The 20,162-nt window shown below is 41.3% G+C and overlaps 1 protein-coding gene across 2 annotated transcripts; it reads right to left on the bottom strand.

Moving 5' to 3' along the window:
- Positions 1–523: 523 nt before the first annotated feature.
- LOC111219496 (syndecan-4-like) lies at positions 524–19,196 on the bottom strand. Of its 2 annotated transcripts, none has more exons than XM_022742186.1 (5): positions 18,918–19,196; positions 3,138–3,327; positions 2,973–3,016; positions 2,659–2,857; positions 524–2,420 (listed from the first exon to the last, which is right to left on the bottom strand). In XM_022742186.1, the coding sequence occupies exons 1-5, from the start codon at positions 18,969–18,971 to the stop codon at positions 2,269–2,271; spliced, it is 639 nt and encodes a 212-aa protein (XP_022597907.1). In that variant the 5' UTR covers positions 18,972–19,196; the 3' UTR covers positions 524–2,268. The 2 variants fall into 2 exon arrangements, with proteins under 2 accessions (XP_022597907.1, XP_022597908.1); XM_022742187.1 differs by having other exon boundaries at positions 3,138–3,324.
- Between the last annotated feature and the right edge of the window lie 966 nt (positions 19,197–20,162).

Below are 20,162 nucleotides of genomic sequence, written 5' to 3'. Positions count from 1 at the left end.
CTGCCGGCTTCAGCTAAGAAATGTGAGCATCACACCTTTTCATCATGGCTTCAGCGATCGCTCATAGACCTCATAATGGAAATAAAATATAAAACTAACAACAAACCGTCGGTGTAGCTTATTGAGCAAGCGTCACCCGCCATGAGTTAAAAAAAAAAAAAATTAAGAAGAAAGTACAAAAAAAAACAAAACAAAAACTACCAGTTTTGCCGATCACAGAGCTTAACATTTCTTATCACTGGACAAAATGATCAATAACATTTATTGGATCCATGAATAAAAAAAAAAATTAAAAAAAATGTTGCAAGAGAATGAGTGAGCACCTCAGCGGTCGGGCGTGAAGTGAGAAGATTCACTGGTGAATGTTTATTTGCAGAGGTGAAGATCGATACCACGAGATAAGGCTACAGTTAGCTTAGCTTAGCACAAAGAATGGAAACAGGTGGGAACAGCTAGCCTGGCTCCGTCTCATTTCTTTAAATCTTCATAAAGTGTAAAAAAACAAAACAAAAACAAATTTAGCTTGGAAGCCACTGTAAAACTGCAAAATAAAGTTTTTGTAACACCTAAAATTAAATCCAGTGTGTTGTTAAAAGCTGCATTTATGTTGTACTGAGGTATTGTCATTTCACTGTAATGTAACGTGCAGTATTTTAACCGTCTTTAACTGTCATTAACACGCAGACGCACCATCAGGAGGTGCAGGTGCTTGTTCCCTTTGTACAGAGCCGCGCTAGCCGTTTCCACCCATTTCCAGTCTTTGTGCTAAGCTAAGCTAACCAGCCGCTAACTGTAGCTTCAATCTGAACATCTAACTCAGCAAAAAAGTGTGTGTGTGTGTGTGTGTGTGTGTGTGTGTGTGTGTGTGTGTGTGGAATGTAGGTGTGTCACCCTGTAGGAGCTTGCTGATTCGCCTTCACCATAATAACAGAAAACAAACCCCGGAGGCAAGGCGGTAATTATTATAGTGGTAAAACATCTTCCTTTTTTCTTTTTGAAGTCCTCTTCCAAACTGGCAACGCTGTGTTCGACTCTGTGACCTGGGTCATACAGTATTTGCCAATTTTCCCCGGATTAGTTTAGCTTACTTATCTGGTGCTACGTGCCAGACGGATGGGACTTTCCCTCCTCGCGGAGATAGAAAACATGCCAGAAAGTTTAAAGGAAACGTCTTTTTTTTGTTGTTTTTTTAATGAAGTGTACAGGACGTGAGCTGAACCGTCTCTCAGTGCTCACTCAGCCAGTTGTGCAGATTTTTTTTCCTTCTTCTTTTTTTAAAAAGGCAGAATCAACCATTTGCAAGTACTTGTTGGCCCTTGTTTGGCCCTCTCTCTTATCTCTGTGTAATTTAAGGATAAAAATGAAGAAAAATAAAGTCAGTTCTAATGGATGACAGCATAAAACCAGCGTTCTGAAAAACTCTTTTCTTTCTTTAATTGAAAAAAAATGAAATGTCTTAAATCTCTCTGCATTACAAGGAGTTTGTTTAAAAAATTAAAAAAAAAAATCAAATATAAATGTTCACTTAAAAATCATTTGCTTCAGTCATGTGAGAAGCTTCAGTCCAAGAAACAGGTGGAGAGGAAGAGGAGGAGGAGGAGGAGGAGGAGGAAGAGGAGGGGAAATAAATAACTGGACTGTTAATGTGTACCATACAGAGACAAACATCATTGCACAGTGTTAGTGTTTTTAAACTGGAAGGTGGAGAAAGACAAAGAAGAAGAACGGAGAGGAAAAGGAGAAAGAGGAGTTTGAATTCTCCGAGTCCTCAGTTTCTAAAGTCGTGTTTTTTTTTTTTTGTTTTTGTTTTTTCTTTCCTTTCGACGTGGGAACAAATAATAAAAACACAAAACAGTGCACCGCAGCGGAAACAGTCCCACTCCTGTTGCTCCTTTTTCCTTGTTTGACAAAACCAAAAGAGAGGGACAAGAGTGACCAACGAAGCCTCTGATTGGTTAAGAGAGCACCAATAAAAATTAGCATACATCAGGGAGGAGGAGTCAGTCAATCGATTGTGTTGTCGGGGCTTCTCTCCTGATTCGTTATCGAGCGTCACTCGGTCAGAGGAAAAGTGAGAGGAGGAGGAGGAGGAGGAGGAGGAGGTATTATGATGATGTGATGATGATGATGAGGCACTGTGAGGCCAGGAGCTGGCCCTGATTGGGTTTTTAAGAGGTTTTAACAGGAAGTGAGGTGTGTGTTTGTGTGTGTGTGTGAGGTCGGGGCGGGGCGGGGCGGCGGGGGGAGGGGTTTAGCAGAGGTCGGGGTCTATGCATAGATCTCTGTGGTGGGGGCCTTCTTGTAGATGGGCTTCTTCCCCAAGTCGTAGCTGCCCTCGTCCTTCTTCTTCATGCGGTAGATGAGGAGGAGGATGAGGAGGACGGCGAACATCAGGCAGACGGCGCCGCCCGCGATCAGAGCTGGAAGAGACGAACGAGGGATAAAAGAGACATTAGAGGAAGATGAAGATGCAGCCACGACATTTACTGTGAGAATTGAGGTTGTGGGGAATTATGGATGTTTCGCTGTTTCACCCGACTTTTTAAAGAATAACAGACAATAAAGCAGTTGCACATTAAAGCTGTCTGACTGTCGAGCAGTACGACCGTTTAACGCCGTTTAAACATCGCCGCCACTCTCTTCGGGACGCGTACTGACCTGCGAGGACCTCCGTCTTGTTCAAGATGCTGTCCTCACTGGCGTGGGACATGAGGACGTTGGATGGGTATTCCTCGTTGGGGTCCGCCTCGTTGCCCAGCCGGGGGATTTCGTTACTCTCGCGTACGATGCCCTCCTCGTCGACGGTCGGTCGCACCGGCAGCTCCACCTCTGGGATCTTGTTGTCGCTGACGTCGGGCTGAGGGTGAAGAGAGGAAGTTGAAAACACCGTCTCAATAAACTGAGGACACAATAAACTGTAACTGGATGCTAAAGCTTCAGTAAGTGTGATCTAACATCTGGAAATGTCTCACCTTAACTGATGTCTCGAACTCTGTCTCAGGCAACTCAGTTGTTGCTGAGGAAAGAAGCAGATTCTTCATTTAATCTCAAGTGTTTTAATTTGCGAATTACAGTTCCATAAATACACAGTAAAACATTAAAATTTAAATAGATGCGTTTAAAATGTAATAACCAACCTCCATCTCCAGACCCAGACAACTCCTCGTCATCGTACTCGTAGTAATCGTCGTCTTCGTCATCGTCTGTGAAGCCGAAGTCAGAGCCGTTCGTAGAGTCTCCCGACGACTCCATGTCGTCCCGGTGCGATGACATGGCAACCATCTGTGTGGTTTTCATGGGCATCCATGTCTCCGTCTCCCTGACCTGCTGGGACACCAGAGACAGGACCAGGGGTCAGAGGGATACAACATGGGGGAGCTACTCAGTGTTTGTTTAACATGCCAGCATGCTAATGTCTGCCATTTGGAACTGAAGACAAAGTACAGCTAAGGCTGATGGGAATGTTATTAGAGCAAACTAGAGTAAAAGTCAGGGGGTCAACAGATGTTGACATACAATAAGTAAAGACTTTGACTTTTCTGGAGGCACTAGAGGAAAAGTCAGAGGATTATCACAATAAAAAATAAATAAAAAAATCCTCTGGGAACCATGAACATCTGTACCAAATGTTCATGGCAATCCATCCAGCTGTTGTCAAGATATTTCACTAAAAGCTGCTGTTCAATCACCAAAACACAGTGGACTTTGGCAGGTAACCGGCCGTCACCTGGACGGAGGTTTCTACTCCAAACCGCAGGAGTCTGTTCAGAGATATAATCCCAAAGCAGAAAAACAGTTATTACCAACTGCATGATGGTTACCGGGGCCGAGACGACCGCAAATCCTGACGCGAGTAAACCCGCACATTACAAGACCGACCAGAAACACTTCCGTCCCCTCGGTCGGGTTTTGGATTTAAAAGAAAAACAATTCGTTTAGATTCATTTGTTTCCGAAGCTCCGCCCACAGCAGCACCTTCAAATTAGCCCCACTAAATTTGACTCCTATCTGTCAACATGCTAACAGACTAACAGGCGGCCCTATCAGTCCAGATGATGATGATGATGATGAAGAAAATAGCTCTACATAGAACAGAGACTTGCCCCACAGCCGGCCCACTCATCACTGCCGCTCTAATCACTATGAAGCTTAACACAATGAAGACACATCCACCTCCTTTAATCACATTAGCACACTTAATTTCATTGACCATTTGCTCAGTAAGCAACCTAAATGGGATTAAAACACACACACACACACACACACACACACACCCCCATCAGCCTAATTATCATTACAGCACACCACATACATACGATTAATCAGCATTAGGCCTAAAGTAAACAGAGGCTGTGGAGGTAAAACGAGGTGAGAGAAGCTCATCACCGGGTCCTGAACTTCCACAGGAGACTTTTCACCCACTCTGGTATTTTCCATTATATGTGACAAACATTATGATCATATCTTGTTTTAAAAAGTGGTTTAAAGTAAAGTTCAGCTGAAAAGACCAAAGATCTGAGAAAAAAAAAAGAAAAATGATGTTGCATCTTTTTCTTTTGTCACATTCACAGTTTAAAAACCTGGAAAATACATTGATGCCTTGCTGAAAACACCGTAATCCCATCAGGCAGTAAATAAATCACTGTAGTATCCATTTAATTGATTAGTCAATTAGGAGAAAATTAGTTTAACTGCAACTTTGATCATCGATTCATCGTTTTAGTTGCTCAATTGAGCAAAAACTGCAAATAAAATCAACCTAAATTAAAAATAAAACTGATGTGAGATTTTATATTCTCTTGTTTTTTAAGTTTTTATATCATCATCAATTGAATATTTTGGGATCGTTAAATGGACAAAATAAGACATTTCAATTTTTGAAATTTGTGGCGTTTTGCAAGTTTTTTGTCTAACTTTTATCAGACTAATTGATTAATCAATTAAGCAACAGATCAAGCGATTAAAATAACGATTACTTCGCCCCTAACCGAACGCAACATGAGCATCCATTGATATACATTTATTCTACTTATATTCTACTTCCTCCCAGCTACCGAAGCAAAGCTCTGATTGATAACTGCATTGATCACATGCAGACTGACGGCGACGGTTTCTGAAAGAAAACCAGAGACGCTAAAAGAGAGAAGAGTGAGTCTTCCTCTCCTCCAATGAAAACTTCCATTTACTGAGAAGAAAAGATGACCGCAAATCACACTGGAAACATGCCTGGGCATCCCACAACATCCACACACACACACACACACACACACACACACACACACACACACACAAATTTGAGTATGATATATATATATCTTGCCATTCTGAGGTCTTGTGAAGTGGGGGGGGGGGGTCTTCATTTTAAGGGTTAACTGGTGGTAAAGCCTGCCCGGGGCCTCTCAGTATTGTGTGTGTGTGTTCAAGTGCTTGGCATAGTAACAGTGTGTGTGTGTTTGAAGGTAATCCTCTCTGCCCTTAAAAAGTAGCCTATATGAGTCGGGGGGGGGGGATCCTCCATTGTGACTGCACAGCGGCTTCAAACAAGGGCGACCATTTTATACTGTGACTCTTCTCAGCAACAAGGTGGACTGACTCCTGTGCTCTTTGTTTTTAGTTTCAGTCTACCCATAATCCTTTTCTTTTCTGTGTGTGTGTGTGTGTGTGTGTGTGTGTGTGTGTGAGAGAGAGTGAGACACTGTTACAGCAGTTCCACCTATCACTTTATAAATATATGCTTTTTAACTGGCTTTACACTGGATGTTGTTTTAAACACTGTAACACATCACTTAAACTTTAAACAGTTATTTCAACCATTTATTCATCATTTTTTAAACCAATTTCAACCATCACTTTTAGCTAACTGTTTCTACTCATCCTCACTAGTTTTTATGTTCTCTCAATCACACGTGATGTTACAAGTTATTTTCCTCCTAAACAAAAATATGTGCTTTAATCAAATCTTTAATAAAACTTTAATTTCTTTCTAATTACTTGTGCTAATGGAGGAGGCACTCCGCTGGGCTACAAGTACCCCCGGTTGTGGATCACTGCTCCATTATGTCCTCATTTAAACCCACTGGGGAGCTCTGATCCTCTGTGTGTGTGTGTGGTGTGTGTGTGTGTGTGTGTGTGTGTGTGTGTGTGTGTGTGTGTGTGTGTGTGTGTGTGTGTGTGTGTGTGTGTGTGTGTGTGTGTGTCTCTAATACAAAAGCTGTAAAATGGTGACTGCCGGCTCTTCATTTCCTCGCTACTGTTCAGATGAAAGTCGATTGCTGCCCGGGCGTGCTGGGACAAGCCCGCTGAGTCACATTATAAAGAATCGCACTCATACACACAATAATGTGGATTCATCGGCCAGGCCTATTCACTCACGTAACACCAGCATGAGTCATTTAAACATCTCCTTTTTATTCCAGTAACACTAATATTTTCACTCCCCGAGGCTCGTTCTGCTGTTCGTCTGAATCAAACTGGTTTAAAGGCCATGAAAACAGCGGTTGTTCAATCATTTTATCACCAAATCTGATATAAAAAAAAACCACAATCACACACTCCTGTTGAAGCAGATTAGCTGAGTTTTAGAATTAAATTGACTGAGTAATATCAATTTTTGTTTTACAAGTCTATAATCTCTTAATTAATCTCAGGGAAAGTAGGTTTTTCCTCCAAGTAAATATTAATGTTTTAGATTAACTGGATTTAAATGATTAGAAGTGTACTACCTGAACAGTAACTTTCCCTATAATGAATAACAAATATCATATTCCTTTCCAGGAAATTATGGATAGGTAAAATAAAGACTTTTGATGTTTGCTCCTCATTAAATCATGAATATTTTTATGTCACAAACCAAGTTTTCATGAGCTTTAAAATGGGATAACTCGCACTCACTGCACTCTGACTGTAGATGCATGAAGTGGACGTGGTAACAGAGATGTTACAGATTAATCCAGAGTTAGTTTTACAGCTTGTTGTTGTGAAGGATAAAAGAAAAATCTCATCTGTTAAGCCCCTGAGTTTTAAAAACAAATCTACTGCTTGTGTCTTGGACTTTATCTGATAAAAAGACGACCAGTTCAAAATCCACTGTGTTCATCCCTGTCGGTGTCCCGCAGTGTCAATAAAGCTTTTCCTACCTGGCTGATCCTGACCTTTAAACCCCCCCCCGCCCTCATGGTGAAATGTGGATGTACATTTGTATCCCAGAGTGTTAAAAGAAACTGGTGACTGAACAGTGTAATGTGTAACAGGCCTGTCTCAACAGGCCAAGACAGAGGAGGAAGAAAAAGATCAGACGCTGAGAGACTTCTGTTATGTTTTGTCATGTTAGTGTTAAGTAATGATGGCAGCTTCTATCAGATGTGAGGGGGGGGGGGTTGTTCCATCTTTACTATATTCTCCCCGGAGGCAGAGCCAGAGCGGGATTCAGGCCAAGTTTCACTCAGTCCATACAAGAACAAGTTCACTCTGTTCTGAATCCAAGACTGTACTCGGGAACATCAGACCCAGCAACAGAGCAGAGGATGAGGCCGGAAGTCAAAGCCGAACATCGCTCTGAAGTCGTGTTAAAAACCTCCCACAGGAGTCTGGAAGCGACGTGTTGCTCTGTTACTGTACAAACAGAAGAAACATGCGCTCACCCTGCACAGAGTGGCCAAAAGAGAAAGGAGGGAAAGTGTCTGAACTGTGGTTATGTAACCAGGCAAACATGAAAATCAGCTCTCACGTGGTGATTTTACAGCCACTGAACGAGGGCCTGTCTCATTTGTTAAACCCAGGTCCACTCGGTCGTGACGGCCTGCTGGTCAGGTACTGGGACTCTGGTGAAGCTTTAGGACGATTTTCTTTTGTATAAACTGAATAAAAAGAGATAAACGCTCAAGAAAATATAAATAAAATGTATATTTTAGTCAGGATTCCTTCTCCAAACTCTACAAAAGTCATAAATTCATTCATTGGATATGTAACCTAACATTATAATTAATCCCCCAGTGTCACTGCCACACATGATCTCAGAGGGAAAATATTGTCTTCACAGCCTTAATGGAGTCAAACTCTGGCTACGTGCGTTACAGCAGAGCCACAGAAGTCAAGACAAAACATCCTGGGAAAACTGATTACTTAATTACAACAATATATACTTAATGTGCAGGGGATGCACAAGAATAGACCGTGGTGATAATTGATGCTAAAAGCTCACGATTACCATCTCTACTGTGTCAAAACAACAATGAAAAATCACTTCACAACCAAACACGTCACCGTCTCCGTCAGCGGTTGAATACTTCTACCTAATGTGGCGGATGTGGAAAACGGCCAAACCAACGACTCTGAGAGAGACAAATGGATTTAATGGAGAGAAGTGGGGGAAACAATATTCCCGTTTGCAGCGGTGACGCACGGCATGTTGGGTATTTAATCTAATATTGCACCACAGCATGGGACAACAATGGAGTTCACTGCTCTCAATTTCCAAGAAACAATAAGGATTCAGTCGCTAAAAATATGAGCTATTCAACCAAATTCCTTATTTTAATTTAATCCAATAACAGACAATGACACCTGCTCTTATAAAAAGGACTTTAAAACAGTGATTATCAGTTCAGATAAGCTTTTATCTAGGACTCATTGTCCAACACAAAGCTCCGAGTCATCTCACAGCCAAACAAAGCTCCTCTTTGTCTAATGAAAGCCTCTTAATTACAGAGCTCATTTCGCCTTTCTGTGTCAAACATCCACCATGTGACTTACAAATCATCTCAGAAGGGAATGAATCAGAACATTATGTTTTCTAAAAAAAATTTTAAAAAAATGCACTGTGGAAAAACAGGTCACACTGAGGGCGTACTATGAAAATAGTAAAGAAAGAAAAAGCCTAAAAAAATCTCACAAAAATGAAGCTATTGTGTAGCTAATGTTTGGCACTGACACAACGGGGTGCAACTAATAACTTCCATTAAATATGACAAAGAAAAAAACATGGGAAGCAGCGAATATTTGGCTTTTTTTGGGGTGTTTGATAAATGACTGAAATGATTATTATAATTACTGCCAAAAAATTTTAAGTTGATTTATTAACTGACTAATTAATCACTGAGTAACAACTGTAGCTCCAAACTGATTAATCAACTAATTTGACAATTAAATGCTGGTAATTTTTGTGCCCTTTTTTTTTTTGATTTTCATGATTTTTGTAAACTCTACACGTATTTAACATTTGTTCAGATGTGTCTTATATTTGGCTCGTTATTAGGTCTTGGGTACTATTTAATAAAATAATATGACACTAATTGACTTAATAATGTAGGGTCAGATTAAGGAAAGCCTCTCTGCAGCTGGTAAAACCTGAAATCTACAAAATTTACACCTCAGTCTCTGCTCTCGTCCTTGTTTATCCTGCCTTCTCTCAGCATGGAGGTCCTAAACTTTCCAGTTTCTCCCCAATTGTCCGCATTCCCTGAAAGGCAGTCTGTCAAGACACCCGCCACCCGGCCTTTGGGTCTGTCCCTTCCATTGACACCGAACAATGCCGGTGGACGCCTCGAGAGCATATCAATGACCAAGGTAACCGGGGATAAGCCTCCAGCAGCCTCCCTTCATTAAACTGGGGGAAACAATCCCTCCATCTGCCGACACAGAGAGAGGCATCTGTTCCATTCACACAGCGGCGTGGAGGTGGTGCGGAGTATGAAAAGACAGAAAAGAAACACCAGCACGCTGGAATGTGCTTCCTTATTCTTTGTCATGTCCAACGTCTCTTGACCTTTTTCAAGAAGAGACAATTATTGTTGTTCTCCAGCCTCCTCCTTCTTCTTCTTCTTCTTCTTCTTTTGGTCTGAGGTCATTACAGCAGCCAAAATAAAAAAAAAACCATGAACGGTATTAAAAGTCTAAAGTGCAACTCTTCCCTTCACCTCCCAACATTTCACTCCCTCCATTTCCCATCCTGTTTTTCAACTCCCCCCTCCTCCCCTGTCCTGCTGCTGGGTGATACTTGAACCAGCAGGATTTGCACTGTGTATTGTGTCGCCTGATCTGCTTGTAAGATGCACTTCTGACCCCCTGACGTAACTCAGCCAAAGGACACACACACACTTACTTGGGGAGTGTAAGGCCTTAAGTTTATGGATCCAAAGGGCCCCATAAGGCGTGACATATAATGAGGTCATTACTTAGTTAAAATGATAAAGTTGATCCACTGTTTTATTCAGAGCACATTCACATACCGTCCCTCACAAGGCCCAGAAATGACCGACCGACTATTTCCCACGTGGGCTTCATTTGTCCTTTGATATACAACAAGAGCAGTGCACACCCACACATGTACCTTTAGCTCTGACAGTCGAGCTCTACATTCCTCCTACCTATGCCCCGTCTATCTATAGCAGAGTTTCCACCTACCTGCACCATGTGCGACTCTACGGCAACACGACACGCTCGGGGAGAGAAGACACAACGTACAGATGGAGGACGGGTGTCAGATGAATGTACGATGAGGCGCCCAGCAGAGTTTTTAGTGTAAACAAAAACTTAAACTGAACTTGGGAACAAACGTCAGTGATAAAATACTCTAAAGTCTCAGTTGACATTATCTTATTGCAGATACTGTATACTGGTATTGGTGTATAAGTATATCAGCTGATAAGAAACAGGAAGTTAGTTGGTTGAAGGTCATTTGGAAACACCGTCACCACTACAGTTTGCCAGTGTGTGATTTAACAAAAAAGAAATCTAAGATATGTTTTCCTTTTGATTGATTGTTTGTTCATGTTAAACAAAAAAAGTATTAACAGCCCATATATCATCATCTGATTTCTGATCAGTATCAGCACAGTAACAGGTGGGGCTACAGCTCTGTTGACTTGCTTTTCCCTGGAGCTACGGTCGAAAGAAATGGTTGAAAGCTCTGGAAAAAAAAACTAGGAAGTGACCCATGAGTTTAGATTATTTTATCACAAATGCTTTGCTTTTTTTTTTTTTTTTTTAATCAAATCCTTTCATGAATGGTTTAAAACAAGCACTGATGACACTGGCCTGAAGTCTCCTATTGAAATATGATGGTGATATGATTAAGCTCTTACAATTACCACATATCTCAAAACAAATGCGTAAATAATCAAAAGTTGCGGCGAAACCCTGAATCTATAAGATTGTTGGAGTATCCAGGAGATTCTGTGTTTGCACGTTAAGTAATATTGAGGTTAAAATCTGAAATGGGAATACCAAACGTGTCCGGAACCAGTGGCTCCTCCGACTTCGTAACTCTGTAGATATAATCACTACGGATGAAAAATATGAAGGTTTGCCATTTAGACATCTGAGTCAGTCCGGGCTGTGCTTTCTTTATCACAAAGACAAATATGACTCAGTAAAGTGAGTAATGTTGTAGCATTTAACTTTGACAATGACCTGGGCCACTCGCCGTCTATTTGACTGTTCACTTCCTGACCATGTGAGATAAGACAGAGGCTGTTCAGACGGGCCAGATGTGCAACAGAGAGTGGTTATTCAGCCTCTGCTGATAAGCCTAATTGAGTTTTGATGAGCACCACCTGGGGGAACGTCCTGGGTCTTATCGTAATGGCCTTTATTGGTCACTCCCTCCCACCAATGAAGACGCGCTGCCACATCAATTGGATGATTTCCCCCGTTATTACCAATCCCACGACTGGTGGACAAATAAACCAAAAGCCTGCAGCGAGACGAATGCGTACAGGAGCCATGCCTCTCTAATGTCTTCCCTACTCTTCCATCTTCAAAACTCTTTGATGTCTCTCCCTCAGGCGAGCGTATCACTGCCTTGGATCAAAGACATTACAGCCCAATAGACTAAATGTAAGCTGCAGAAGAGTTATTATCAGCCGAAGGATCGGCTTCAGGCCTTAAATGGCAGGAAGTAATAAGAAAAAGGCAGGAAAAACAGGAAATATCCATCAACTTGTGTTTAATAATAGCCTGAAAACGAAGAGTGGATATGAACGATTCCAGTAAACAACTGACTTATTTATACTTTTTAAGGTTGAGAAATGTCCATTCATTAACAGCGGAGGATTAGTCACAATAACCCCCATTCATTTCCAAAAAGATATGCTTAAGTAGACTCTTTATCCCATATGGTTCCACTTCTGGCTCGAAGTACCAGACAACTTTCATTCATTTATACTTCCATTATTTTCAAAAGATGCCATGAATAAGTCTCGTGTCAATTTAAATTACAGCTCACGTCGAATGACGCCTTCCTCTGACACTCGTTAACACAACGTCAATGTTCAATCACACTTGATTAACAGACCTCTCTCTTATGTTGGTTGTTAATCTTAAACTTCATCCAGCAGACATTAATACATCATCTGGCTTGACTCACAACATGAATAACCAGCATCAGAGATAAAACTTTAAAAAGGAAGGAAACAAAAAGTTATTATAAGCTTCCTTGCTGAGAGATAGAAGATATTGATACCACTCTCATGTCTGTACTGTAAATATGAAGTTGGAGGAGGCAGCCGGTCGTCCTGGCTAGCTGCTTCCCTCTGTTTCCATTTTTTAAGCTAAGCTAACTGGCTGTAGCTTCATATTTGATTTAGAGACATAAATCTTCTCAGAGAACCCCACAAAATGTTGACCTACTCCTTCAACGTGTATGTGGCGTCGCCGAGTTTGTCAGAACGAGGATGTGCCTCTCCGTTTGGGTCGGCTAAGAAGCCAAGACCCATGCCACACAGTCGGCCACTACATTCCTCTCCTCTGTACAATGGAGCCAAGGCACTCTACGCACAGAGAGAGACGCAATTAAAAAAAAAAGTTTGGGCCAAGCCACCGAGAGCTGCTGTTATGGTTCTTCTAAGTTCAGGGTGTGAATTCAGCTGCCGCGACGTCCTGCAGTGACGGGCAGGAATAACAGCACCGCATGAGTAGGAAAACCATACATCATCAACTTTTAACATTTTTCCTTTTCCTCGGTTCAAGTTTACACACAGTTGGTACTTTCCAGAAAAAGATTATGCATTTTTGTCCGTTTCACAACATGTGGCATCTCTTTGCTAAATCCAACAAAAAAAAAATATATAATCCTCTCAAGGATAATGGCAGCTCCATCACTTCATGACTGAAGGAAACATGTGGTACAGACACACACACACACACACACAAACACAAAGGCCTAACACTACCACAAGTTAATCACAGCTGAATTATGTGGATTTGAAATGGACAAGGCGGCCTCTGTTGTTGACAATAGGTTTAGTGACTGTGGTGCCCACATGGGCCGGCTGAGTGAGCCACTGGTGGTCCAATGTAGAGAGGTAGACCTCACACACTGTGATAACACACAAGTGCAAAGACAGAAAGTGACACAGGGACACGTACACACACATTAATGCTGAACCACACTTACCCACACACACACCCACACACACACCCACATCAAAGACATACTGTATTATTGAGACACATTTGTCAGGGAGGATGTCTGAATAAGGGGAAGCCCTCATACCACCAAAAAGCCCTCTATTATCCCCGGTGGCTTTGTGTGTGTACATGTGTGACACGCTAGGTGAGTTTAGTTTTGTTTGCAAGGAGTACATCTCCAGAGAACATCAGAGGAGTTCTACTTAACCCAGTCAGCCTTTGCCTTGGAAAAAACCCCCACAACAAAAAACACACCTATAGAATAAAAGACTTAAGTCAACAACTAATGGTTCCTTAATGGCCACTACCGGACCAAAACGCCTCAGCATCCCAATTCCCCCGAGATGCACAAAACTCGCAGAGCCCAGCCGTAGGGTACCAGATTTTGATTATCAGATTTCATGCTCACTCCCTCCATTTTTTTTTTTAAGTCAGATAAATCTCTTCTGCTTTGTAGAGGGGAAGAACCACAAAGTGCATCAGTGCTGCTGATAGCTGCTAACAGTCTGGCTTCAGGCCTGGAATAACCATCTGTCAAGAGTATGACAGTATGTGTCGTGGGACCAATATCAAACGGCCACCCCCCAAGGCTCGGTGATAAATTTCCCGATGGAAACACAGCGAGGATCATATTCCATGGGTCTCGGGATTTTTACTAGTCCATCATAAAGCCACAACAGAAACTGGTGTTAGTTTCCCAGGCTGTCGATGTAAACAAGAACGTGCTGTTAGTCAACTTTTGTTGTTATGAGGGTTAAAAATGTGTTTGTGTTCACTTGTGGAAAAAGCACAGTGGTGTGCGTCCAAAAAAAAAAACTGGCACCCTTGAAGATAAGGAGGTAAAATCTTGAAATACAAGAGTGCAAGAGTGTTGTATGGTTGAAACTACTTGTTTCACACATGCGGAAAAACATTTAAAGACCTTTGAGAGAGGGTGAAATTTCAACTTTTTTATGTCTTTAAAAATGCCTTTTTAAAAAGGAATCTGAAATCAGTGCTTTGTATGACTTTTAAAACTCACAGATAGCCTGTGTGTTTAACTAGAAAGCGGATCAGGCACAAAGAACCCCCCCCCCCCCCAAAAAAAAAAAAAGTTGGATGAAAGTGACATAACCAGAATAGGAGGGGTTTTATGGTCGACTTCTGCCCCTGAACGTATTCATATAGTTCCCGTTACAACTGCCAGAATATGTAGTGGTTGAAAGGGGGTGGAGGGAAGGGGGGGAATCAGATTCTCGACTGCTCTCCATCAGAGGCAGGAAGGACAAAAACCTCCTCTCTCTGTGCCAACATTCCACGGCCCAAAGGGATTTTATAGACCAGCGGACAGCAATGCAGGAACCATTATTACATCCTAGTGATACTATTTATCATGCTCCCTCTTTCCCTCCCTGCTTTCCCCACGTTCCTTTCACCACACAGGCTTTCACTGCACCCCATCATGCAAAAGAGACAAAAAAAACTTCCTTAAAAAAAAAAAAAACCTGGCTCATTCTCGTGCAAATGACATTTTGGGGGGGGGGGGGGGGGGGGGGGGGGGCTAAATGCAAAACCAGTGACATACCAACAAGATATAACAAATGGACTCAACCCAGAGGCTCCAAAGGCAACAAGCTGGGGTTTGGTGGTGCAACATGGATTAACTCCCAGCCAAAGAGGATTTTTTCTTTTACCCCGATTAACCACCAAAGTTGTTACCGCAAGCACATTTGGTAAATGAAGATGCTCTGATGCTGCCAATTGAAGTGAAAACCACAAACAGTTTTTTTTTTTTTTACTTTGGCCCATTTACGATTTCCATCCACTACCATTATGCAAATATTAGTTGAAGGAATTTGAAGTCGGTTCAACAAGATTAACAGCTGTTGGTGCTAATTTTCCACTTGAGTGCCATTAAACCATCCAAGCATGACAAGATGATGTCACTGTTTGAGTCACATGCTTCAAGAATGCAGTGTTTCCCACAGAATTAGATTCAGCAGGTTCTGCGCACCCCAAATGACAGGTACACAGAGACAGACGGGGACGGTAAAAACTTTATGGATATCTTGGCGGTCCACCAGCCCACCAATGGCTGCCACAAATAAAATCTCTCTCTTATCAATACTTCAAACTTCAACCAAGATTTTCCCACCAATTTTCATTGTTTCCATTCCATCCAGGTTTTTTAAGCACAAATTAAAAAATGTGCATAAAAACAGGTGGATATAAACACACCCAATCAGTCCGAAAGCTCAGTCTTTCCTTTATGCTTTTTGGTTGAAACACAAAAAGCAGTTACAGTGCTTTTCTATCTTTCACCTTCACCCGATACTTTCCCCTCAAGGTCTTGCAGTGGCTTGTGTTCCCATATGTGGCCAAACATGGGCAGAAAATGCTGAGGCCAGTGGAAAAAAGCCATGAAGAACAGGATTTGTTTGTCCTGGTCTATCTTGGACAAACTGATAAAACTGTATGGCGCTTGGCTGGCTACAGCTCAGCATATCTGACAGAAATCAGAGTGGTTGACTTAAAAACAAAAAAAACTCTACAGTGGGCAGCAAAAGACTTTGTTAAATGAAGCAATAACTTCCCAGAATTAGAAAATGATAAGTCTTCTGGCATCCAGTTGATAAGAAAGCCAACTCAATCCATTGATAAAAACATTCCAATCATGCCTGTGGCTCACCCAAAGAAGCCCTTTTTTGCATTCAGAGCACGCACCATTGTCAGGTAGTAGAAACATTGTTATCGATTAGCTGGGAACGCCAAACCCACATACCAATAATGACCCCAGTGGGTAGAGAGAAGAAAGGGCTGGAAGGAGGGAGAGGAAGGTGGAGGGAAGGATTGCCATAGCTCAGAGGCTAAGTATCCATCAAAGGAAAGTTCAGAAAAGAGAAAGAAAAAAAAGGGGGAGAAAAGCTGCCGAGGTTTACCAAGGAATAACAATTGATCACACGGACAGCAAGGGACAGAGGAACCAAAAGCTAAAACCTGCAGAGTAAAATCTCATTTAAGGGGCAAAAAAAAAAAAACCTAGAAAAAGAGCACATTTTTGTGGGAAAGCTGTAGGTGTACCCATGCTAGGCTAGGCTAGAGGAGAGCAGTGTCCCTTATGAAAAGGCCCCAGGGCCCTATTGAGATCCCTCCAAGTGTGCAAAATCCCAAAGAGGGCTGGTCAAGGTCACCAAAGGTCACATTCCAGAGGGGAAATCAAAAAAAGGAAGAAGAGAGGGGAGAAGGGAGCGGGAGGGGACAACAAGATGAGGCAGAGTGAGCAAGCAGAAGCTACATGGCTTTGAGGAATGTAACAAATTGTAAAGGCGAGGTGGATCCGACCGACAGTGTGTCATGCCTGAAGACTGCTGAAGTTCACCCCTATAATTGGGGATTAGTGTCCCTAGTATTGCTGGCTCCATCAGGGGAAATTTCCATGTGTCACAGTACGTCACACTGAAGCATGTGACACTCTTGTCTCTGAAATGTTGCTTCTCTTTTAAACCACTTTAAGACTACACTGAATCATAGCTGAGACATGTACTCAAACCTAGAGTGACTAGTGGAGTCAGGCATTTACTGCTTTTCGCCCTTTCAAACCATCTGCACTGACCAACTGCGCTAACTGGGAGGGCAGGGTGCATGTGTTTGTGTGTGGGTGGCATCCTGGTGGCTTTCACTAGCACCCCAGTCATCACAATTAGAAATCAGTATTCAAAAAGCTGTATATATTAAAACTCACAAATTTCCTAAGTTAATTTGTTTAAAAAAAAAAAGAAAAGAAAAGATAAATATTGATGTGTCCTGTATTCTACGTATATGCACTAATTCAGGCCTAAGCAAGCAATACTCACAGGTTTCTAATAATTTGTAACCATCTATGCAACATGAAAAATACAAAGCACAGGTACCAAACAACTGCTTTCTGCTACCATTCTTCAACGATGCAGTGCATGCAGAGGTCCAGACAGGATAAATCAGGCAGAAAATATCTAACTCTTATAGTTTTTTGAGTTATTGGTTTCAACAGGGTGGTTGCCTGTGAGAGGAACCCACCAATTTCAGTAGTGTTTTATAACAATTTCATTTCAGCCCACCAACACCACACACAGACCACATACATACACCCATCCCACTGGGTCAAAGCATGACGTTCTCTGGTGTTTGAATAACAACTCGTTTCGTAAACAGTTAATGAAACTATGTGTGGGTGGCAGAAGAATAGAGGTGCCAGTGCGATGCAGGGTGACATGTGCACCATAAAAATGCTAGAGAACAGAACAGACGTGGTATAACATGGAAAAGCCCACACAAACAGAAAAATCCAAACTGCCAAATTGAGGATAGGGCACACCCTGAAAATAATTACAGCACATAACTCTCAAAAGTCAGGAAACTACACAGGGAAAATTTCCAATGCCTTGTGAAATAACATTTGTCAGCCATCTCCAATTCAGTGACGCTCCTCCACACACAAATTCTTTTGGTGTGAAGTCAGCCTTTTGCTTCTCACAACACAGCAAGACACTTACCAAGACATTTAACTTATCCCCTTTAAGTGGATCCCCAAAGGAGCGTCCACTGCAGAATGTGTAAGACAAAACATTTACAGTTACTTACTGTTATGAGAATTAATTCTCATCTGAAAGTTTTCCAGATTGTTAACTAAGCAGCTGTCAAAGCTAGTATTGCAACAATAAACAGTGTGTTATAGTATCTACACTATCATTATACAATGCTTAGTAATAATCATTAATTATTTTGATAATAATCTGTTTTGTATCATATTAAACTGATTATTTCTAGGCTTTGGACTGTTTCTGGGCACAACAACACGTGAAAACATCATCTTCAACTCGTTTATCAATGTTTTCTGACATTTTATAAACTTAAACGATTAATCAAGAAAATAATTGACTGTTTTTTTTTTTAATTATTATTCTGGGAAGATAAGACACTAAAACCATAACATATGGACCTCCACGGGCTAACATGCATCTACATTTATGGATAGGGATGGAGGAAGGTGTGAGCGGGGTTAAATTAAGTGTATGCCAACTTTCACTGAGGATAATTGATCAAAGAGAGCCAATGGTGTAGAAAAACCAGCCCCAGATGTCCCAGCGATTGAAAAGTGACTTGCCAGCTTCCCCCATCTGGGCCCCATACTGGATAATAGCTGCGGTCTACAGCTGCCTCAGTGTGACCCTCTCCCCCAGACAACACACACTAACACACTGGACTCCCAGCCCCAGGTTGGTAATGAAGCTAGGTAGCTAACAACACCGAGGCTTTGTGGACCATCCAACTTATCAACTTTGAACAATACCAAACATGTTTTTCGTTCGTTTGAGCTTCAGAAAACCGTTAAAAAAAATCTAACGTAAGCACTGCCTTTGAAGTTAAATCAAAGCTATCTGAGTCGCCTTAACGTTAGCCTAGCTTAGCTGGCGTTACCAAGGGAAAAAAACACAACTTTCCAAATTAAACTTTAGCTATTTTTTTCAGAAACGTTTAGTAAAACAACTTACCGACTCTGAGAAAACGGAGGCAGACAGAATCAACACGAGGCAGAGGTTGAGCATGGTTGTCCTTCTAGGTAGCGTTACAGTTACAAAATTAAAAGTAAAGTCTTGATATAAAAGCAGCGATAGCTTTACGGAGATTCAAAACTAAACCAGTGACGTCAATACGTAAATCTTCAGGTAGAGTTGTTTTCGTGTTTGCGTCCCAAAATATAGTCCAACAAAACAATTCAGAGGCTGTCCACCTTTATCACCTTAGCCGTGTCTTCTGATGCTTTTCTTTCCGATGTCTAGTTCACTTTACCAGGGCTCAGCGAGCGCCGCTGCTCTATATAGTCTCTAAACTCTCGACCAATCAGCATCGAGGGACGTGCCGCTCTCCCCCTACCTTCTACACAACTTACGGTAAATCCGTTCAACAAGTGGCCACGCCCCTAGCGGCAACCGAAGGGGAGTTTTTTTTTTTTCAAAATAAATGCATAAACAACGTCATATTTACATTTACATTTACTCCAGGGCTGTGATGAAGTACAATCTTAAAGTACTTGTACTTTATTTGAGTATTTCCATTTCATACTATTTTATGCTTTTATTCCACTTCATTTATTTTCTAAAGCTTTAGCTACTACTTTGTAAATTGTAAATTCAAAAAATTACTACAAAATATAACCAACAAATAAAATGATTTTTTTTATGCCAATACTTTTATACTTTTATTCAAGTAAAATTTTCAATGCAAGACATAACAAAGTATTTCTACACTGTGGTACATCTACCTTTACTTAAGTAAAGGATCACAGTACTTCTATCTATCTATCTATCTATCTATCTATCTATCTATCTATCTATCTATCTATCTATCTATCTATGTTTATTTCAGAAAAATCTAATGTTGCCACCGATTTTTTATTTGACTACATTAATTGCATGATAAGTTAATAATGGGTCGTTTTATAACATGCCATTTGCCAATAATCTGATTGATTTAAGGTGAGTTTTATTTTACCACCACAGAAGGATATACTTAAGTTTAGTCAAAATGTTATGTATAAAAGTATGTTAGAGTTTGTTTATACGTAGTGAAATACACAAGTGAAATCATGGAGTTCGGTAATAATTCCCGTCAGGAATATTTTGCATTGGGTAATGTACCATTTCGTTTTCAGCATGTATTTTTCCGTAAAAGGGAAGCTGGTTGCCTGTGGGGTTTAGTTACTTCACGGAAATTCTTCTGAGTGACGACATCTTCCG

This window comes from Seriola dumerili, unplaced genomic scaffold (genome assembly GCF_002260705.1).
Source record: "Seriola dumerili isolate Sdu_G_001 unplaced genomic scaffold, Sdu_1.0 BDQW01000066.1, whole genome shotgun sequence".
Classification (NCBI taxonomy): Eukaryota; Metazoa; Chordata; class Actinopteri; order Carangiformes; family Carangidae; genus Seriola; species Seriola dumerili.
The sequence above is the reverse complement of the archived record's forward strand: the minus strand, read 5'-3'. Positions and strand labels throughout refer to the sequence as shown.

Coding starts and splice junctions, on each gene's coding strand:
- LOC111219496 (XM_022742186.1), bottom strand. CDS start 18,971: ATGCTCAACCTCTGCCTCGTGTTGATTCTGTCTGCCTCCGTTTTCTCA. Junction 3,328..18,917: donor CCTCCGTTTTCTCAGAGTCG/GTAAGTTGTTTT, acceptor CTGGTGTCCCAG/CAGGTCAGGGAGACGGAGAC. Junction 3,017..3,137: donor GTCTGGGTCTGGAGATGGAG/GTTGGTTATTAC, acceptor TTCTTTCCTCAG/CAACAACTGAGTTGCCTGAG.